Source organism: Glycine max, chromosome 9, assembly GCF_000004515.6.
Source record: "Glycine max cultivar Williams 82 chromosome 9, Glycine_max_v4.0, whole genome shotgun sequence".
NCBI classification, from domain to species: Eukaryota; Viridiplantae; Streptophyta; class Magnoliopsida; order Fabales; family Fabaceae; genus Glycine; species Glycine max.
Genome location: NC_038245.2, coordinates 46,157,324 through 46,176,995, shown reverse-complemented (window position 1 = coordinate 46,176,995; position 19,672 = coordinate 46,157,324). Strand labels below are relative to the sequence as shown.

Below are 19,672 nucleotides of genomic sequence, written 5' to 3'. Positions count from 1 at the left end.
TCTCGACAGGTGACAAGGGATATTTTGTTTAGATTCCTTTATTGATTAAAATTTTCATATTTTAACAAATATTTATGAATATCTGCATATGTCTTTCAATATTCATAAAATTAAAAAAAATCTGCTTAACGGATACCCTATAAACATGAGTCAGATTTTCATTTGATGAGGTAAATATTGGACATATTTTCAGTTAACAAAAATGGGCGACGGATTTTTCTCGGTATTCATTTCACACCATTGCCATCATAATAAAAAAAATTCTTTTAAGATAACAAAAATGATGATTATTCTTTACTAACAACCAACAAGAGTGAAACAATTTATGTCTTTTAAGCAACTAATTCAATTCAAGGTTTAAATTTTAATTTGTGTTTGAGTATAAAATAAATCATATTAAAAAAATAATATTCAATTTATACGTCCTCATAATTTCTTATGAATATTAGTTATCATTTTGGGTAGAAATTACTTTCTTTCAACAAAAAAAAAATGATTACTCTTTATGGTTTTTAAGAAGAGTATTTATGAACAAAATCGATCTAAAGATAAAACAACTCAAACTTAAACTTTAGGTTTATCTTGTAATTAATTTTTAAAATAAAAAAGATCACATATATTGACTAAAACATTCTATGTATTACTATTTTCTTTAAAAATAAAATACAATTCTCTCAATTTTTATTTTAGATCTCATTTTTTATTGGACCACCTTATTTATAAAAAGAATAATTATTTCTCAAAATTAATATATTTTATTCTTTTTTTAAAAAAAGGAATAAGTTAGCAAGTTAAAAATTAAAGTTAGTAAAGTATAATTATAAGTTTCTTAAAATACACTTAAGGTGTAACTTGCTAACTCTTACACCTTCTAATTAAAAAAAAGTGGATGCTTGCTAGCAAATGCTGTGAAATTTTCTAACATATACCTATTTGTTTTTATTTTTTATTTTTATAATCTGTAAAAAATCTAGAAGGAATAAGTTAATAATCTATAAGTTTCTAATTATATATATATATATATATATATATATATATATATATATATATTTATTAAAAAATACCCCATTCTAACTTGCTAACTTCTTTTCTGTTAAAAAAAAAACTTGTTTACTTCTTCTAAAATACAAGTAGGTGTAAAATTAACAAGAGATTTGCTAACTTTTTGTTACTTCAATTAGGTTTCGTAATTTTCAAATTAAAACATCATTACTTCAATTGGATGAAAAGGATAAGATTGATTCAGTTTTGCAAATTATAAAACTCCATTGAATCCTAAGTTAACAGTTAACAGTGAGTTGAAGTGGAATAAAATAATTAAATAATCAGTGGGATAAAAAAGTAATTAAGCCATTAAGAAATAATCAAACCATACTATAACTGGTGAAATGAGAAATAATTTGAATCACCCATTTTTTTTTATATTTCAGCCAAAAAAAATTCTTCTAATCCCAAATCCAACAAAGTCATAATTACACCATAAATAGGTCAGCTAATTATACATGGACTTTTCTTTTTTGATGCATTATATGATGCCCCACAATTACAAAGTCATATCGTTACCGACCGGTTAAATCGCTGCTCAAATCAATGATCTTTTCGTACTGACCAGTGTTGCGCAGCCCCAATCATATAACGAAAACGATAGTTGCCTGTTTGTACGGAAAAATCGATGAAAACAACTGCACGAAAAGACGTGACTAATTTTTATCTATTTAATTATTTAGATTAAATCACACTTAAATTTCCGAAGTTTTATGCAATCATATAAATATCTCTATTTTTTTTACTCTTACACTAATTTCTTAGTTTTTGAAAAATACACACACATATCCTTTAGATTGTCTCATCGAGATAGATCTCATACTAATTTCTTAATTTTTGAAAAATATATACAAATATCCTTTAGACTATTTGTTCAGGTCTCGAGACCAACCAATAAAAGTATATAACAATAATACTTAACCACTTACACTTTGCATACTCAATACTTCTGGGATTGTGAATCTTGTAATTGAGATAGGTTGGAAGAAAAATTGACTCACACATCTACTTATGCATATACTCCGCAAGTTCAACGCTTGGTGAATTACAGACCATCCCTACTGATACAATTTTATGAAAGACCAACTCATATACTTTCACTTAAGATTATCTCACTAGATATATAGGTCGGTCAAGAAATAATAAAGCGATCATAATAAGACAATGGACCTATGATTTTGGATTTCATATCTTTGGTGTAATCATATCATATATATAAGGGTGATATCCTTTTATCACCTTAGATTCACACATACTTTAGAATTTCGTTGATAACTTTAGAATTTTTTATCGACTTTGGAGCCTTCAATACCTATCTGGATGTGAACATCCTTTATACATTTAATTGTTAGAAGAACATTATATCGGACTCCCCTAAATTAAGTATTAAAAAATAAGGAGTGTCCCTTTGATTTCACAAAAAATCAGGATGATAAGCTTAATTTACTCATTTATTTATTTTAAAATATTTTTTAAAAAAATTAGTGCCCATCTTGTCCAATTGCCATACCTATGTATAACCAGATAAGTATACCTTCACGAATAGAAAGTAATTAAAGAATATATTTACTGAGCAAACTCAAAGGCTAGGTAAGTTTGAACATCTTAGAACTTGATGTTAACTTGTAAGAACAAAGACACACAAAACACAATCAAACACACACAAATTAATCTCCTATAAGTCAAGAAGAAAATCACTCCAATTTTCACCTTCAGAAAGAAAGTCACAAGCAATTGGATTAAGCTCCTCATCCCAAAGGTCAAGCTCTCCATCTGCCCCACCAAAGAAGCACGTGTTATTAATAATGTTACCTTCATGATTGTCTTTCTTGTTTTCTAACAAAGTTTCCCACCAATTGCCAGACCCTGATGAAGCTGCACCTGCTGCTTCACTAACACCGACTTTGGAACTATTAAACAATTTCCCTTGCAACCGTGGGGCTGTTTTTGTTAAAGCTCGAGGTATAGGCTTTATCACTTGGTGCCGTTGCACTGTTGATTTGGCCTCATCAGCTTGCTTCTCTACGTTGTTGTCTTTCTTGTGAGAGTATACTTTACGGCGCATGTAGGTGTTCCAGTAATTTTTCACATCGTTTGAAGTTCTTCCCGGAAGTCTTCCCGCAATCAGGGACCATCTACACCCATAAACAATTTTTGTTTAAATGCCCTTGAAAAGTTAATTACTTACTGTAATGATTAGAGTCATGCCTCATATGTAAGATGATTAGGTTGAAAATTAAACTCATTCTATATGTCGATATATAATAAGAATAAATAAAAAAATACTTGTTTCCTTGGTCTTTTTTTGACAGCTTTCCTTGGTCTTCTTTTAAGTCTCTAAATAACTCTTTTATAGCATATATAATATGAATTCAGATTTCAAATAAATATACGGCGTATTTCTTTATTTTTTCGTGCTGTCTTTTTGCAAGAGGTGCCACTGCACTTATTGTGATATAATTAATAGCATATACATGCCTGTTTCCCAAAAGCTTATGCATTCTGATCATCATGTCAACCTCATCTTCACTGAAATCTCCCCTCTTGATATTTGGTTTTAGATAGTTCAGCCATCTCAATCTACAGCTCTTGCGGCACCTGTTCAACCCTACGAACCAAACGCAAGATAAATAACAGTGTTTATTATTTATTACAACTTATTAGGATGCATGTCCTATTTATATAATTATATCATTAATGCAAGCCACAAACAATGAAGAAGCCTAATGGAGTAAATCAATAATTAATTACTATGATATGAGAAAAAATTATTTTATACGAACCTGACAAAATTAAATTTAAATCATATAATTAAATATGAACGATTAAAATTTAATTTTTTTATTTTCATATAAGATATTTTATATATATATATATATACCAGCTCTTTGAGGAACAAGGTGCCATTTTCCTTCCCCATAAAGTTGCACGCAAGCTCTTAGAAGGTCGTCTTCGCATTTACTCCATGCGCCTTTTCTCACACTTGATGGTCCTTCCATGAGACCAGGTGCTTAATTGCACTGTAGGGCACGAGTATATATTATAATATAATATACATATCTGGGTTTAGTTTCAATGTTAACACTTTAAAGTAAGTAACATCAGCATATATATACTGAGAGTTACACGTATGCCATATCTAACAGTTCATGGACAAAACAGAAACACGTATCTTATTGCCCAAACCACCAATCTACGCCCTCCAGAGTGTTCTTTTTTTTTTTTTTATAAAAAAAAAGAGTCATGGGTTTTGGATGCTCAAATAATGCAAATGCTAACACCTCTCTCTCACTCTTTATCGTATCATATCACTAATCATATTTATCATCCTTTAAGCGTTCAAGTATTTTTTTTTCTGATAAAATCGTAACTACATATACATTATGTACAATATTGATGATCCACAACTGTTGGTAAACTTATTTCTGCAATTAATCGATGAATGTTAATGTAGATTAATTCTTTTTTTTTTTTTGGAATTGATCGATTTCTATTAGTATTACATTGATCAATTTTGTTTGACATTGTAACTACCTGTCGGACGCGGATTGGCTCAGATCAATAACGATCACCCCTCCTAATCCCCTTGTAATAGTAATAATATGGGAATGCTTTTGTGTTAGATCTGTTAAACCTTAAGTATAATCTAGTCTAATTAACCAATCTCTTAATTAAAATACTCTTTATGTTCCTTTATACTTGTCAGTTTTTTTATAATTATTTCTATTTATTTATCATTTACAAATTAAATTCAACATTACATTAATTATTCTTTTATAAGCTATATCGACAACTAGAAAAATGACTTTTTACAACGGTACAATTAATTAAAGAAACGAAGCGATATGGTTCTGGAGGCGATACAATTAATAGCAGGTCCACGAAAAACGAAATGAATCATGAATGAATAAGGAAGGTCTAGGTGTATAAAGTTGGAGGGCAATTAAGCGTGATCGAAACACCATTAGAACTTGAGACATTACTTATACAAACAGTACTCATTCTTACAGTCTAAAGTCTAAGTTGATTGTGGAGTGCATGCAGGTGGCAGCAGCATGCGAGTTGCTTGAATCCTTGTTCTGGTGACTAGAACAAATGAATCCAGCATGCATTTCATCGCGCAACATTAACACACTGCCACAAGACAAGACAAGATGCCAAACAACGGAACCCTCACAATTGATGTGGCGGACACCAGGAGATTTCATTGTCCACAACACAACAGGCTTCATGATTCAAGACGTACGCCACTATTATTAGCTACAGTCACGCATGAACATATATTTGGCAACATTTCCGAAACAGTCCAATTTTTGCAATAAAAATACGTGCATTCTTGCACCCCCACGTGGTCTACAATAGCTCCAAAGTAAACGCTACCTGCCAGTTGATACAGAAGAATGGGAATCCATGAAAAGTCATTGAAAACGAACGAGCACAAAAAGTCGTGGCTAATTTTTATATTTTCATCTTCTTTATTTGTTAATTGAATTCTCTCTTTCTCTTTTAGTATATGTGTATTTGTCACATTAGAACTTAGACCGAATAATGAATAAATATGTTCGATATATATATATATATAATTATAATTTACAATAAATAAATATTTAAATTATATTCTGCATTTATCATAAATAATTTGACTTAATTGTATTTCTAACCTCAACCTTTTAATTTTTAACAAATTTTATCTCTTAAAAATTAATTTGACATATTTTATTTCTAACTTTTAAGAACAAGTGTATATGAGTTTCTTAAGTTAACATTTGACTGGTAAATAACTTTTAATATTAATTATTTATGTATAATTATGTAGTCAAAATTTAAAGTTTTGATATTAACAAGCACTATGATTGTTACATTAATAACTTTGACAACAATTAAAAAATATTATCAAATATAAATAAATTTACTAATAAGATTTTATAATATTTTAACAAAACTAAAGGTTTTAGCCAAGGAATGAGTATGCAGACCCATATTCGTAGAGTGACTCATTAAGTCCGTGGATAGGGCGAAAACATTTTTTTTAAGTTCGTATAATTATATTAAATTTTTGTGTTTGATGGTCTATGGACTTAGGTTCAATGTATAAGTATTATTAATTTATTATGTTAAGATTTTGACCTTTAATTTAGGTTGTTATTATTATTTTGTTATGTTTAAAATGTTAGTTTATTTTAATATAATAGATTTTATCTTAAAAAATGAAATGAATTTTTTTCTTGTAATTTTATTCATTTTCACTTTTTAAAAAGTATATTTTTTTTAATTAATATTTAGATTCACAAACTGATCTATTTATCTGAGTTTTTGTGAACTAAATATGAACCTTGAAAAAAAGGCATGAACCTAACATATCCAATCTATCTAAAACAGAAGCTTTACATGTGAAACCTTACTGACCGGACCAATGCGTATACCCATCCCAACCCATATTACTATTAAAACGGGATGAACACAAGTGCAATGGAGCGTATCCAACGTGATAGTTGCATTTTATTAATGTACTATTATATTACTGCTATCTGTACTATGTCACCATTGTCGGCTAAAAAATAGTTTATGATTTTGTACCATTTAGGGACTAAAAAGTTGTCCATCTCTAAATTGTGTCGTTGGAGTGTGCCATATATATTTAGTTATCAAATCATTGTCGGTCTATAAACTGCGTTAATTGGAGCATGTGTGAAAACAAAGCTTTGTATCGATCAAATTGGCGATGCGTTTAAAGTTTAGAAAATAATTAACAATTTGGCAATTGGTTTAATTTGGTTACTAAACCTAATATAAATAACCCGATCCCTCTTTCCTATTTTCATTTTGCATGTTTCCTTCCCTGCTATGATTACCTCTGTCTCAATATCGCGGCTCCTCTTGTTCTTTTGTCACTAAGTCTTCTTGTACTTTGTGATTTAAAAAGCTTTTAATTGTTGTTGCTTTTACAAATTTAGAAAATTAAAAGTACAATTTTTTTGTACTTTTTATATTTAACATTGATATATGAAATAATGAAATCTATATATGTTTTTAATTATTTATTAAAATATAATTTTTTTATTGCTATTCGTGTAAAAAATCATTATAGTAATTTTATAAAATTGAAATTTAAGAAAAAATTCTAAATATATAGTAATGTAGATAATAGAAACAAAAATAATGAAGTAATGAATTGAAAAATTATAAAAAAATGCCACATATGGCAATTTTAGTAAAAAGATAAAACAGGATAAATCAAAAGAGATAAACAATATATATAGATGAAGATAAAAATTAAAGAAGGTAATTTGAGATGGTTGAGAGAAAATTCTTTTGGCTAGTTATCGGAGTAGCATATTAAGTGTACATCTGAATGGGATAAGAAAAGAGTATTGAAAATATCTATATTGAGTTATTGACCGAATGATCAGAAATGTGAAAGTCTCGCAATGATAGTCATGTATTTTAATTTATAACATACCAGTGGATTCAAACGTAAAAACTACAAACATTAATTGGTTTACTTATATTAGTTTGGATAATTGGATTCTTTAGTTTCCCTCCGACTAGTGAAAATATATATAATTGAAGAATAAGAATATGAGGCTCTTTTTTGGATGGATTCAAGCCATGTTCTTGCTATCACAAATTCACAATCAATCCATTATCATAATAGTAAGCAAAAGAGATACATAACAGATTTTTTATTTAACAACGTAACGTCAAAGGATAGAACTAAGAGAAACCTTGTCTTGGCACTAGACAACATGAGACCCGACTAATAATATCAACCTTTGTCAATTTCTGCAACTTCAAGCTATCCTGGAACAAGAAGCATCAATAATTTCACTACAGATCTGACAACAGATCTACTGGCATTAATTTCTGATAATATAATAGTAATAATAATAATGATGAAGAAAGACCCATAATAGTCATCATATACACATGTTAGAAGGAGCTTCTAAAATTTATATATTAAACAATGGAGTAATTAACTGGATAGGAAAAATCTATATTCATCATGTCCAGCAGACAGCAGCAGTGTAGCCTTTAGATTTTTAAACCGTTTTCAAACGGCTGTGAAAAATCTATATGCTGTGAACCTTTTATTATGACAACCTTTAGACAGATCTATATTGCACATGTGTTTAGGTTTAGACAAAATTATTTAGGTTAAATTATAATTTTTTTATCTTATAATTTTAAATCTGTGATTTTAATCTCTTTATTTTTAAATTAAGACATTTAATTTTCTTATCTATAGATAAAATAATAAATTATTAACATATTTATTTTATTTAGTTAAAAATATATTGATATTATTTTTTATGTAGCATTGGAAAAAAGTTATTATTTTTTAAATGATAAAAAATTACAAAATATTTAATATAAAAATCTTTTTAATTTAATGTTATATCATTTTATATGTTTTTATTTTGAATAATTTACATAATTTTATTTTTATTTTACCAATTTATAATTAATTTTATAATACGTAAATTAGTTACACAATTTTTTAAAATAGATTATATAATTAAAGTAAAAATAATCTGTATATTAGAATCAATTTATAAAAAAAATTATGTATATAATTTACATACTAGCTTATGAAATTTAATTATAAATTGGTAAAATAAAAATATATAAACTATTCAAAATAAAATGATATAAAATAAAATTAAAAAGATTTATATATTAAAAAAATTTAATTTATAAATTTTCATAATTTGAAAATAATTAATAATTTTTGACTAATAATACATAAAAAATAATGTTAATGTATTTAACTAAACAAAACAAGTGTATTAGTAATTTATTTCTTTGTTTATGAATAAAATATTGTGTTTAATACCTATTAAGACACTTCTTATTTCTTACTTTATTTAATCTTTTTTTACATTTGACTTTTGATGATCAACTAACCTCAATTTGGACCAAAATTATTTATTTTGGAAAGTAAAGAGATTAAATATCTTAATTTAAAAACAAGAGATCAAAATTGTGAATTTAAAATTATAGAAAGACTAAAATTATAATTTAACCTAATTATTTATTTGGTTCCACGTACGTTTCGTATGCATCAAGGTTATTTATGTAATTTTGGCAGCCTAAAGAATTCTTATATTGATTTTTCACATTTGGGAAATGATTTTTAAAAGTTAATTACAACTTTCATATCTTAAGGGTCTTTTTGAATTGTTAAAAATTAAAGTATTGAATATGACAAATATTTTTGTTTGATATTTGATTTAAAAAAGAATTAGGAAACAATACAATTAAGTAATTGAGGACATGATAAAATATATAATTTTTGTTACTCATAAATTATGAGAATTTTTTTTGTCTCTCATATAAAATATTAATTAAAAAGACACATATATTACTATTTTATATTTTTAACAACCAAAAAAATAACTAACCACGTAATTATTTTAAAAAAATAATATTTTTTTTTATTTTAATCTCTTTTTTTATTTTTGTAAGCACATTAAATTTTGATATTAATTATACAAAGATAATTAATATTAGATATTTTAGTAAAATTTATATTATTGTATTTATGTTGTTGAGCATTATTCATCAAATAATATATACGATAAAAAATTATTATGTAATTTATATCTTTATTTTATACTATTCTTTTTATCTTATTTAGTATCATATTTTTAATAAATCAATCAAACCTAGTGTGATTTCTTCATTCTTAATGAGTTTTCAAACATGGACTACATTTTATACGATGTGGCTGTTCCAAAATTAAATGGTTAAATTTTTGGGTTCCTGTTTAACAATGTTTATTTTAATTTCGTGTCACATTAGTCATTGATTCAATCCATAGGTAGTAATGAAGTTCAATATGCAAATATTAACCACAAATTGTTGGGAGGACGCGTCATTTAGAATGCATTACACAATTTGTTTTTTTTTTTTTTGTGAAAACATAATTTGTGTTATATCTTTTGTATTGTTTAATAAGAACTTAATTAATTAAGTAGGGTCATTTATTTTTACAAGAATTAAGTACGGTCATAAGAACTGAAAATTAAATAAATTTTCTTTTGCAGAGGACAAAAGACAAAATCTCCTAAAATCACGGGTATGAAAATGCCAATTTTGGTTGGTGAATCAGTCAAATTTTTTAAGATGAAACTGACATTGAAGAAAATATAATATCTTGTAAAAGCATCTTACGTGTTCACTTCAGGTACATCTTTTCTTTTATTTTCTCGGCCATACATATTGGATGTGTATGGTTTGTTAAAAAGATAAGATAAATACAATAATAATGGATAAATAATTGAGTGAAAGGATAATTTTTTTTTATTGTATACTAGTTGGTGGTTCATATAAAATATAAGTAATTTTGTGTTGTATCATAAAATAATATAAATTTTATTATAAAATCCTAGATATATTAATAATACATTGACGACGCAATAAAAGAGACACCTCCATGGTGGAGGTGTGACCTCGACCCTCACGTCACCGGACGCACGGTTTAGCGGCGTGAGGTCGTCACAGGGTCTCAACGATGACGATGGTGACATAGCAGCACGATGCGGCCTCACCATAGTTGGCCATAAGAAAAAAACATGACGAGAAGGAGAAAGATGACCATAGAAACATTTGAATAAATTAACAATGAAAAAAAAATGAGCAAAAAAGAAATCACAACCGTCCATATGATCCTTGTCGGTGGCCAAAGTACCCATACCAACAACCAAGACGACCTTTACCGATGGCTAAGATATAACCTTTGGAGAGGAATATTTAAAAAAGGAGACACATGAAAAAAATAGAATGTAATAATGAAAAGACAAAGAATAAAAATAATATCGTATTTTTTTACTTTTGTTAGACACTGGATAAACAATTATATTAAAATTTAATGAATTATAAGTTTTTAAATATTTATTTAATTTATCATTTTTTATTTGTATTATTCCTCAATCATTTTTTTAAATCAAATATTAAACAAATATTTTTATATTATTCAGTTGCTTATATTTTAACGAATCAATCACTCTTATACAACTTTATTTTAACGAATCAATCACTCTTATACAACTTTTATTTTCTTTTCTCAGTCGTATACACCCACCAGCCATGCAACGTTTGCAAAACACGTGCAAATCAATCATTATTGAGTCTATTCAACAATCACATAATATTTTACTTAATGTAAAAAGTAATAACTAATTATTGTTTTAATTCAAAAACTAATTATAAGTATTTATGCTTTGGATATATAGTGACATTTTGTTTATAATATATGGCCTTACATGCTGATTTACACAAAAGTTTCGTACAAACAAATTCCTGAAGAAACGATCGATCTTTGTACTTACTTTAAAAATACTACACATATATACTTGCCAACATGTAACAAGTACAACAACGAAAGCTTAGATGACTTAATTTATGTTTTGTTTTTCAAATTTGGTGTTTTTTTTGTTATATCTATATGTTTGGTTGAAAATAATAAGTATATTTACATAAAGTGATTAAATCCTTATATTAATTAAAAGTTAAAACACTTCATTTAGAAAAAAAATTGTTTTTGGCTAGAATAATTTTATAATTTTTTTTCTGACATCACGTTAAACTAAGGAGTCAAATCAACCCAAATACGAGGGTTTACTAAAGATTGTTGACTTCATCTAGACAATAATTTTTCCATTTATCGTAAAACTTACGAATTATTGTTGTTTAAAGAGCTAATAATAAAATTGTATTTATATGTTGGGCAATGGGTAGTGAGAGTTTGTACTTAAATATAACCTTAAATTCTGAATGTTTTTTTATGACTCCCCCAACCCTTTTCTTTTGATAAGATATATTTTTTTAATTTTGTTTTTTCGATACATCTTTTATCACGGTGTTTATTATATTTTTATTGATTGGAAAAATTGTTAAGTTCATTATTGAGGTAAAATATAGACAAATATTAAAAAATGAATAAACATAAAATTATTTTAGGAGCATAAGTTGTGATTTATATATGATTTTAATATACAAGAGTTTCTATGGTGTCCCAGTAATTTTGGAGGTTTTGAAATGGTAGTTTTTTAACCAATCAAATTGTATGTCATTTTTCTTCTTTTTAATTAATTTTTTTTTTATTTTTTAAAATTAGTCTTTGATTAATTATTTTTTAATTTAAAATTACAACTGTTTTAAATTAAGAAATTTGATTAAATATAAATTTAAAAAAGTCTGAACCCTAATCTCCTCCACCTCCTTCACCAGTAAAACGAATTGCTTCTATTTAACAACTCTGGGTCGTCTTCCACTTTTCTGCCAGTATCACTGGAAACAAATTTCCACCAGAATATCAAATGAATTACTATAAAAGCCAGTTGTGTTCGGTATATATTTATAGTTGTTGGGGTTATAATTGTTCCTGTTTTGGACCAGCGGTGCGTGATGTAGTCTTGCATTAGGGGGTGATATTTTCGAATTCTTATCGGGGGTACCCGTAGCATTTTTGTTGTTTCACTCTTTAATTTCTAAAATTTATTAGCCAGGCCCGTTTTGAAGTCTGTTTCACTGCTTATCCTTGTGTCAACTTGTGATTAGGCACCCTAAGCCCATGTGGAATATAACTTTTGACACCGTTCCAAAAAAATTTACCGACGAAGGAGGTGAAGGAGATTAGGGTTTAGAGTTCAGTGTGGTTTAACGCTGAAAGAGATTAGGGTTGACTTCTAAAATGTTTAATCAGGTTTTCTAATTTTAACATTGAAAAATATTTTTTTAATTAATGAGAAGAAAGATGACATGTAATTTGATTGGTTAAAAAACTAATAGTATCAAAACCCCAAAAATTATTGGGGGTACTATAGAAACTCATGATTTTAATTGATGTGTGTTTAGAGTGAACTTGAATCTATCTCCATGATTTCTATTCATTATCGTGGAGAGATAATGAATGAGAGAGAAATGGTCTTTGACGTTTAAGATTTATCCGTAGTCGTGCTTACCCCAAAATTGTTTAATTGGAAAAATAGTTTTTACAGTAAAATTAAATGAGAACAAAACCCTTGTTAGACAAGTGACTAACCAAACTCATTATGGGCCATCCACATCAAAAGTCCAATAATAAGTATCCATTATTTAGTGATATACTATAATTAAACCAATCATTTTTATAATTAATATATTTAATAATTCAATTTTTAAAAAAATAATTAATGGTAATTCACAAATAAATTAATAATCCAACATTTGTTAGGCCCTTACATATGGCTTTGTTTCCTTTACATATAGGACAAGTCAGCAAAGTAACTTATCTCATAAGGAGAGGAGAAAATACTTTGAAATCAATATGAATGACAAGAGTAGAACCCCTATTCCCCTGTTTATAGCCAATCTTGCCATCTTCATTTTAGTTTCCTTCTTTTCATCACCTTTTCTTAGTCTATGCTGAAAATGTGCCCATCAGCAGACTTTTTGTATTTATATTTAAAAAATGCTAATGTATTGGGCAAATCAAACAATTGAATTTTGAATTTTTTTTTTGTGTGCAATGGTGTCCCTAAAGTTCGAATGAACTCATACATACTATCTAAACCTGGCACCACTAAGCCGATCCTAATGGTTCATACATCTGAATTTTGAATGATCTAGGCAAAATTGGGTGTTATGATTTTTTTTCTTTCTATTTTTCAAAGGTGAAACAAATTCTTTACATTTTCATGGTTCCCTCCTCCTCATTCCCACATATGTTTATATGACTGTATTCTCTTCGTCATCTTCATAATTAAAAGGCAGGGGTACTGATTTGAATGCTCGATAGTTGCCAACATTGTTCAAGTGCTCATTCTCCAATCTGCTCAGTGTTCACATAGAAATATCCAATCTTACTAACCAAGTAGCAATAACTAAATAAATATTGAGAGTATAATGAACTGGATTGCAAAACATTCATAAGTTGACATATATAAACTAACAAATAGAACAGTAAACTGCCAAACTAAAAGGTGCTAATTCTAGGAGAACAAGAGAAATTGGTTCCTCTGCTAACAATTACATGTCTTTATACATGAATTCTGTAGATTAATATGGTAGTATGTGAACTTTCCCGCTCCATATAATCTCAATAATTCCAAACAGTATTAGCAACTTAAGCTATTGAGCATTATGAAGTTGTCATAACTTTCGCATTTTTAATCTTTTCTTTCTACCAAACATAGATTCAGAATGCCACAAGTGGTCCATGTTATTCTTTATTTGATTGCAATTTTTTTTTATCAAGCAATTCATTTTTTAAATTCAAATGTTAGCAAACATATAACCATAGAGTGAATTTTATTAGGAACCACTTATTCATCTTAGAGTCATCGAACATGATAACTTATTATGGAAAAAGATTCTGGCTATTTAGTATTTCCTATTTTAGAACATTCAGCTTTGATTATCCAATTCAACCGCTTCTAAGGCATCCAAGGTATATCAGGATTCATGTGTAAATCCCCATGTCTTGTTAGTGATAGTGAATTAGAATTCAGTCATAAATCATGATTCCATTCACATTCACATTCTGCTACATTGCTAGTGATGTTATTGAATTAAGCACAAGTAAGTATACCTGAAAAAATTCCATATGCCACGGCGAAGAATCTCCAAGCAAGTTACAAGAGCTGTCAAAGCTGTTCTATGCAGGAAAGGAGCTTCCCTAATGCCTAAAACAGATTGCATCCATGCAAGTCGCAGTATAACATTCAACACCTAAAAAGTCATTCATATTTGCAATAGTCAGTAATAACCAACACAAAAAGTAAAGAATGCAAATACTTGCAACTAAAAAATAACTTACCATAGCAACAAAATATACACTTTTGTTTGGTACAGAGAGTTTTTCTCTCAACCATGGATTTCTTGAATTCCTTCTCAGCAAACCCCAATCTATGACGATATCCCAATATGTATTAACAATCGTTGCAATGCTTGAAGAAGTTGCAGCTAGAATTTGCCAAACCATTCCTCTACGGAACTCATTAGTAGTCCTCAAGACAAGTGCTACTACTGTTGAGATGTATTTTAGCCCATTGAGCCCATGCATTGTATTTCTTTCTTCAAGCAAACGTCGAAAGCACTTGAAAAAATAAGTATCATGTTAGAGTCACTTCAATTACAAGACAATGATTAAAAGTGGAAAAATCCTAACATATACTTCATACACCCAAAGAGATTTTAAACAAACCTAAAAACAAGGAAGGGGAATTTACCAGAAAAGAAACTCCTGGTAAAAATATTTTTCATGAAGGAAAACTTTTGTAACACGTTTTTTTGTTGCTGATAATCAAATTACATACGTCAGACTTGGTTGCAGGAGTTAACATTTGTAATCTTCTCAAAGTGAAAATAAAGAGTCAATCTATAATTTGGTCCCTGAAAGTTTTCATCCATGCAAATTAGTCTTTTTAAGCATGAAATTGTTAATAAGTTGATAAATTGGTAGGGTACATATGTTAGAAAGTTGACCCTTTTAGGGACCAATTTGTATAGACATGTATTTTTGGGGACCAATGCAACAAAAGTTGTCACTTTTTCGAAGACCAAATTATATATTAACTAAGAACTGAATGATGTTTGTAAGCTTATCAGGTGCATACCTGGAGACAACGGATCCAGAATGGAATAATAGCAACAATTAAGTAAAATGCTTTATAGACATCACTTTCAAGGCACTTGTTTGATCTGGTCTTGAAATTTCCCCAGAAATAGTAACAGACATAGAATTCCAAACTTCTAAAGGCCTGCACCTGAACCCAAAAGAAGAGCAGTATTGTTTTAAAAGAAAATCTACAACTAATTGACCACTTAAGATTCTAATTAATACAGCATCAAAATATGATAAATCAGAACAAAACGATCTTGTGGTTTATTGTTCTATTACAGAATTGTGATTTGCTAGAAGGAGAATAGAAGTAAGCACAGATGCAAGCTTAAGCAAAAGTTATGCCAATTCAGCCTCACAAATATGAGATTACACATAATGAGTTGGTAGTGAGCAATGTTCAGATTTAGTATAAGGTAAACTTTTAAACCTGGCTGGTAAGCTGGTCTGCCAAGAAATTTTCTGGGAAATTGACCTGAAATGATAAACAATCTAGATTACAATCTTAGTAAAATTTTGAGCATAACAAGGACAAGTGCCTTCTTGGAATTCTCTCTTTCTTTACCTTGTAAAGAGGAGCACAAGCACTATGAAACGCACACTGAATAAGGAAGAAGCGGCTGGATTTATATATGATGTTGAAGGGACTAAATGTTATGAGCAGCAGAACCTGTAATACAAATTCATTAGCATATAGTCATATACGTCCGTGGTCGAACAAAAAGGACAGTGAAATAAGAACATCAATAGCATGTGCTTAGGCAGAATGTTGAGTGTCAAAGGAAATGCACAATATGAATAAGTATAACAAATGATGTTTTTTGAAACTTACAATGACAAGGCCTAAAGGGACTAATTCTGTCAATGCTGAGAAACTTTTTGTTCTCTGGTCCATCTCCATATCCAAGTTTGAGAGGACAGCAGCCAATGAGAGTACTGCAAGGCCCGAGCTAAGAAGAAAGACTTCTCTGTATCCCAATTCTGTTCCTTCCTTGAAGCCAAATATAAAGGGGTAGTTGATTTTATAACGCCTCCATAGGTATACATTTGCAGAGTACATTATCATATGCAAGACTATGTATCCAAAGAGACTGCAAAAAACAGATGTTCATTAATCATGTTTCTTGACGTCATTGTGCCAATAGGGGTATACAGAGTAGTGGAATATCATCTTAGCACTTGAAATCATTATGGAAAATCAAAATTTGAGGTTGCTCAATCAGACATACACACAATTATCCAAACACAGAATTATGTAACAGCATCATAAAAATTCAAATGAACATCAACAACTTACCTGTAAAGAGGAAATATGTTGTCCATATATCTAGTACGACCCTCGCTATATAGAATATTTCTTGCATGTATTAGTATAATGAGTGCCACAACGAGGGCAATTGAGCAGCCAGTAAACAGTCCTGACATATGATACAGACAAGTGCCAGTGAGAGAAAATATACTGAAAATGATTTATTTATAATCGTAGTACTGAGACATATTGAAGGAATAAAAATTTCATTGAGCATAAATGAATCAGGGATTGCATACATGATAGCTACTGCATTTAAACTTGTTACATGAGCAGAAGTGCAGAACTAAATAGATATTACTACATATTCATTTTACTTTCTCTTTGAATTGCACCTTGATTATTGTTCAATGTTCACCATAATACAAATACACCTAAATATTTGCAACAATTTTTTTGAAATTCAACCACTTCTTGGTGCCCTTACCCAATAAGAATGTAATTCTATGTCGCTCCTTCTTAACAGCTGGTCTCAATGTGTTCATTCCTTTTCTATGATTCCCATTTGCAAAGTGCTTAATGAAGGCATGCTCGACCCTTTCCATGAGCCTATTGACCTGTAAAGTACATGATGGAACCAAGCAACATTTGGGGCTTAAAAGACAACTTTTGATTAATTGAAAGAACATAAAAGAATTGATTTTAAGATAGAACCTCATCTGAGCTGCCAACATATGAACTGTCCACCATCTTTAAGTAATCCTTTGATGTATTCCTTGAACTGACCTGCAAATTGCAACGGTATTAGTCAGATAACACAAAACTCAAAACATTACAACCATTGATCCTAATCAAATCATATAGAAGACCTTGTCATACTTCTTCATGATTTTTGAGAATGCCAACAAGTTTAAGAAGCTGCATACAAATGAAGTATAAAGATTATTAGCCTTGAAAAACATAATCAAGCTCTCTTCAGTCTTCACTATTTGGTTAATTAAGGAAGGGGGAAACTACGTCACCTATAGCTTTTTAGAAGCCGAAGCTTATTGTAGAATTCCTTTAAGGCTATGCTTATTTGTTCCTCAGCTTTCCTGAGCTCTTTCTTGCTAAATGAAGGGTCGGATTTTGAACTTGGGAGAAGCCCTTTTATGGTTGACATTGCAGTTTCTGGTGTGGTCATGTTGATCTTCACGTGATCGAGGATCTCCAATGAAGCCGGTCTAAAGCCCTCAACGGAAGTCCTAGAAGTGGTTTCTTCCTCATAATTTCCACTTCCATTTTCCAAATGCCGTCCATTGCTCATCTCAATTTCATGAATCACATCCATGTGCACACGTGAGTGACCTTCAATATGTCAATAGACCCGTTAGAATGTAACTTGTCAACATAAAAATTTATAGAATTTTCTTGTTGTATGCTCATTAAAAACTAACAAATTAACAATTAACATTTCCTGATTAAAAAAATGTTGAATGTTGTATACTCATTGTATAAATCAAAAGAATTTCCTTAGTCATGATCATATTTCTTCATCTACTGAAATGGAGAAACGAATACAAAACATAGAACATTGTCTGGCTTACCATAGCTACCAAGATTTATGAACCCCACCTTGTCCACCTTGATTCTAAGAGCAATCAGAGCATTCATTTGCTTACTCAATTCCGCTGCCTCCTCAATCATTTCCTTCACCATCTTCTTGTAGAAGCTATTCACCTTGTTAAACTCATGATCAAGTTTCTTGAAAAACACAAGATCTTGTTCTGCCCCTTCTTCTGAAGGCTTGAGGAACAATGTCTGATACAACCCTTCTGAGCCTTCACCCTCCGCAGCACGAACAAGTATAACTTCATCCTCGTCCTTCCTAGGAGACCCTCTTTGTCTATCAGTAAGACCACTAAATGCTCTATAGAGTGTTAATCTTCTCTTCAGAGACCCTTTTGGTGTGGATGCCATTGGTGCTGACTCGTTTAGCTCTCTAAACTTTGAAATGTTTTTCAGAGTAGCTTTGAGACAGTTGTAATCCATGTATGCTTCTTCCCATTCTGGCACCATTTGTGAGACAAATTCTTTCCCAAACTTCATCTTCTTTTTTTTCTTCTTGTGAGAAACTTGTGCTTCTGCTCAAAACAACAAAAAGTATATAGATTTCAATTTTTAATGAAGCTTAGAGAAGCATAATTTCTGAGCTGCAATGAAGAGGTTTGAGAATAATACATCTTTCATTGTTTCCGCGTAATGGGGCATAGACAGCTTGAGAAATAAAACAGAAAAGGAAAGTTGACAAGAAATCTAATAGAACTATAGGAGAGAATGAGAGATACCACTTAGCGCCTAAATCATTTTTTTAGGATTGTTGCAGATAAACTAATAATTTTGTATTCGAATATTAAATTTAAAAGGAAAATTCTATCGTCCACATTAATTCTATTCAATCAAATATGATTATCTTCCATAAAAAAAAAGGCATTGGAGATATTCAAGGTTCCTTTTCGTCATATAATGTCACTTACCTACTTGGTACTCTGTGTTAATATTGTGATTATCATATCCTTCCAACTTTTCCAACCAATTTAATTTATTCAACCAATTTAATTATTACATTTAAAGTCCCGACAAAAATTTGGTGTCTGTAATAATGTGTAGGTGTCATTGTGAACAAAAGAAATCATGAATGTTATGGCCTACAATCATGTATGTTATATTCCACGAGTCTTGAAATGTCAAGGTAATAGGAGACTTTGTTGGTCACCTAAGAAATTGAAGAAGGA

The 19,672-nt window shown here is 29.5% G+C and overlaps 2 protein-coding genes across 3 annotated transcripts; both read right to left on the bottom strand.

The window, feature by feature from the left end:
• Positions 1-2,628: 2,628 nt before the first annotated feature.
• On the bottom strand, positions 2,629-4,109 carry LOC100781091 (transcription factor MYB1). The gene is made up of 3 exons (XM_006587678.3): positions 3,926-4,109; positions 3,523-3,652; positions 2,629-3,179 (listed from the first exon to the last, which is right to left on the bottom strand). Exons 1-3 carry the CDS (start codon positions 4,041-4,043, stop codon positions 2,720-2,722), a joined length of 708 nt encoding a protein of 235 aa, XP_006587741.2. The 5' UTR covers positions 4,044-4,109; the 3' UTR covers positions 2,629-2,719.
• Positions 4,110-13,509: 9,400 nt separating this feature from the next.
• Positions 13,510-19,323, bottom strand: PHO1-H3 (PHO1 family protein). 2 transcript variants are annotated; one of them, XM_006587675.4, is made up of 14 exons: positions 19,119-19,316; positions 18,485-19,021; positions 17,921-18,245; positions 17,768-17,816; positions 17,613-17,684; positions 17,386-17,515; positions 16,947-17,067; positions 16,482-16,740; positions 16,215-16,319; positions 16,080-16,124; positions 15,645-15,794; positions 14,846-15,124; positions 14,618-14,757; positions 13,510-13,858 (listed from the first exon to the last, which is right to left on the bottom strand). In XM_006587675.4, the coding sequence occupies exons 2-14, from the start codon at positions 18,984-18,986 to the stop codon at positions 13,756-13,758; spliced, it is 2,280 nt and encodes a 759-aa protein (XP_006587738.1). In that variant the 5' UTR covers positions 18,987-19,021; positions 19,119-19,316; the 3' UTR covers positions 13,510-13,755. The 2 variants fall into 2 exon arrangements, with proteins under 2 accessions (XP_006587738.1, XP_025979635.1); XM_026123850.2 differs by lacking the exons at positions 13,510-13,858; positions 14,618-14,757 and adding an exon at positions 15,258-15,324 and having other exon boundaries at positions 14,966-15,124; positions 18,485-19,323.
• Positions 19,324-19,672: the final 349 nt, after the last annotated feature.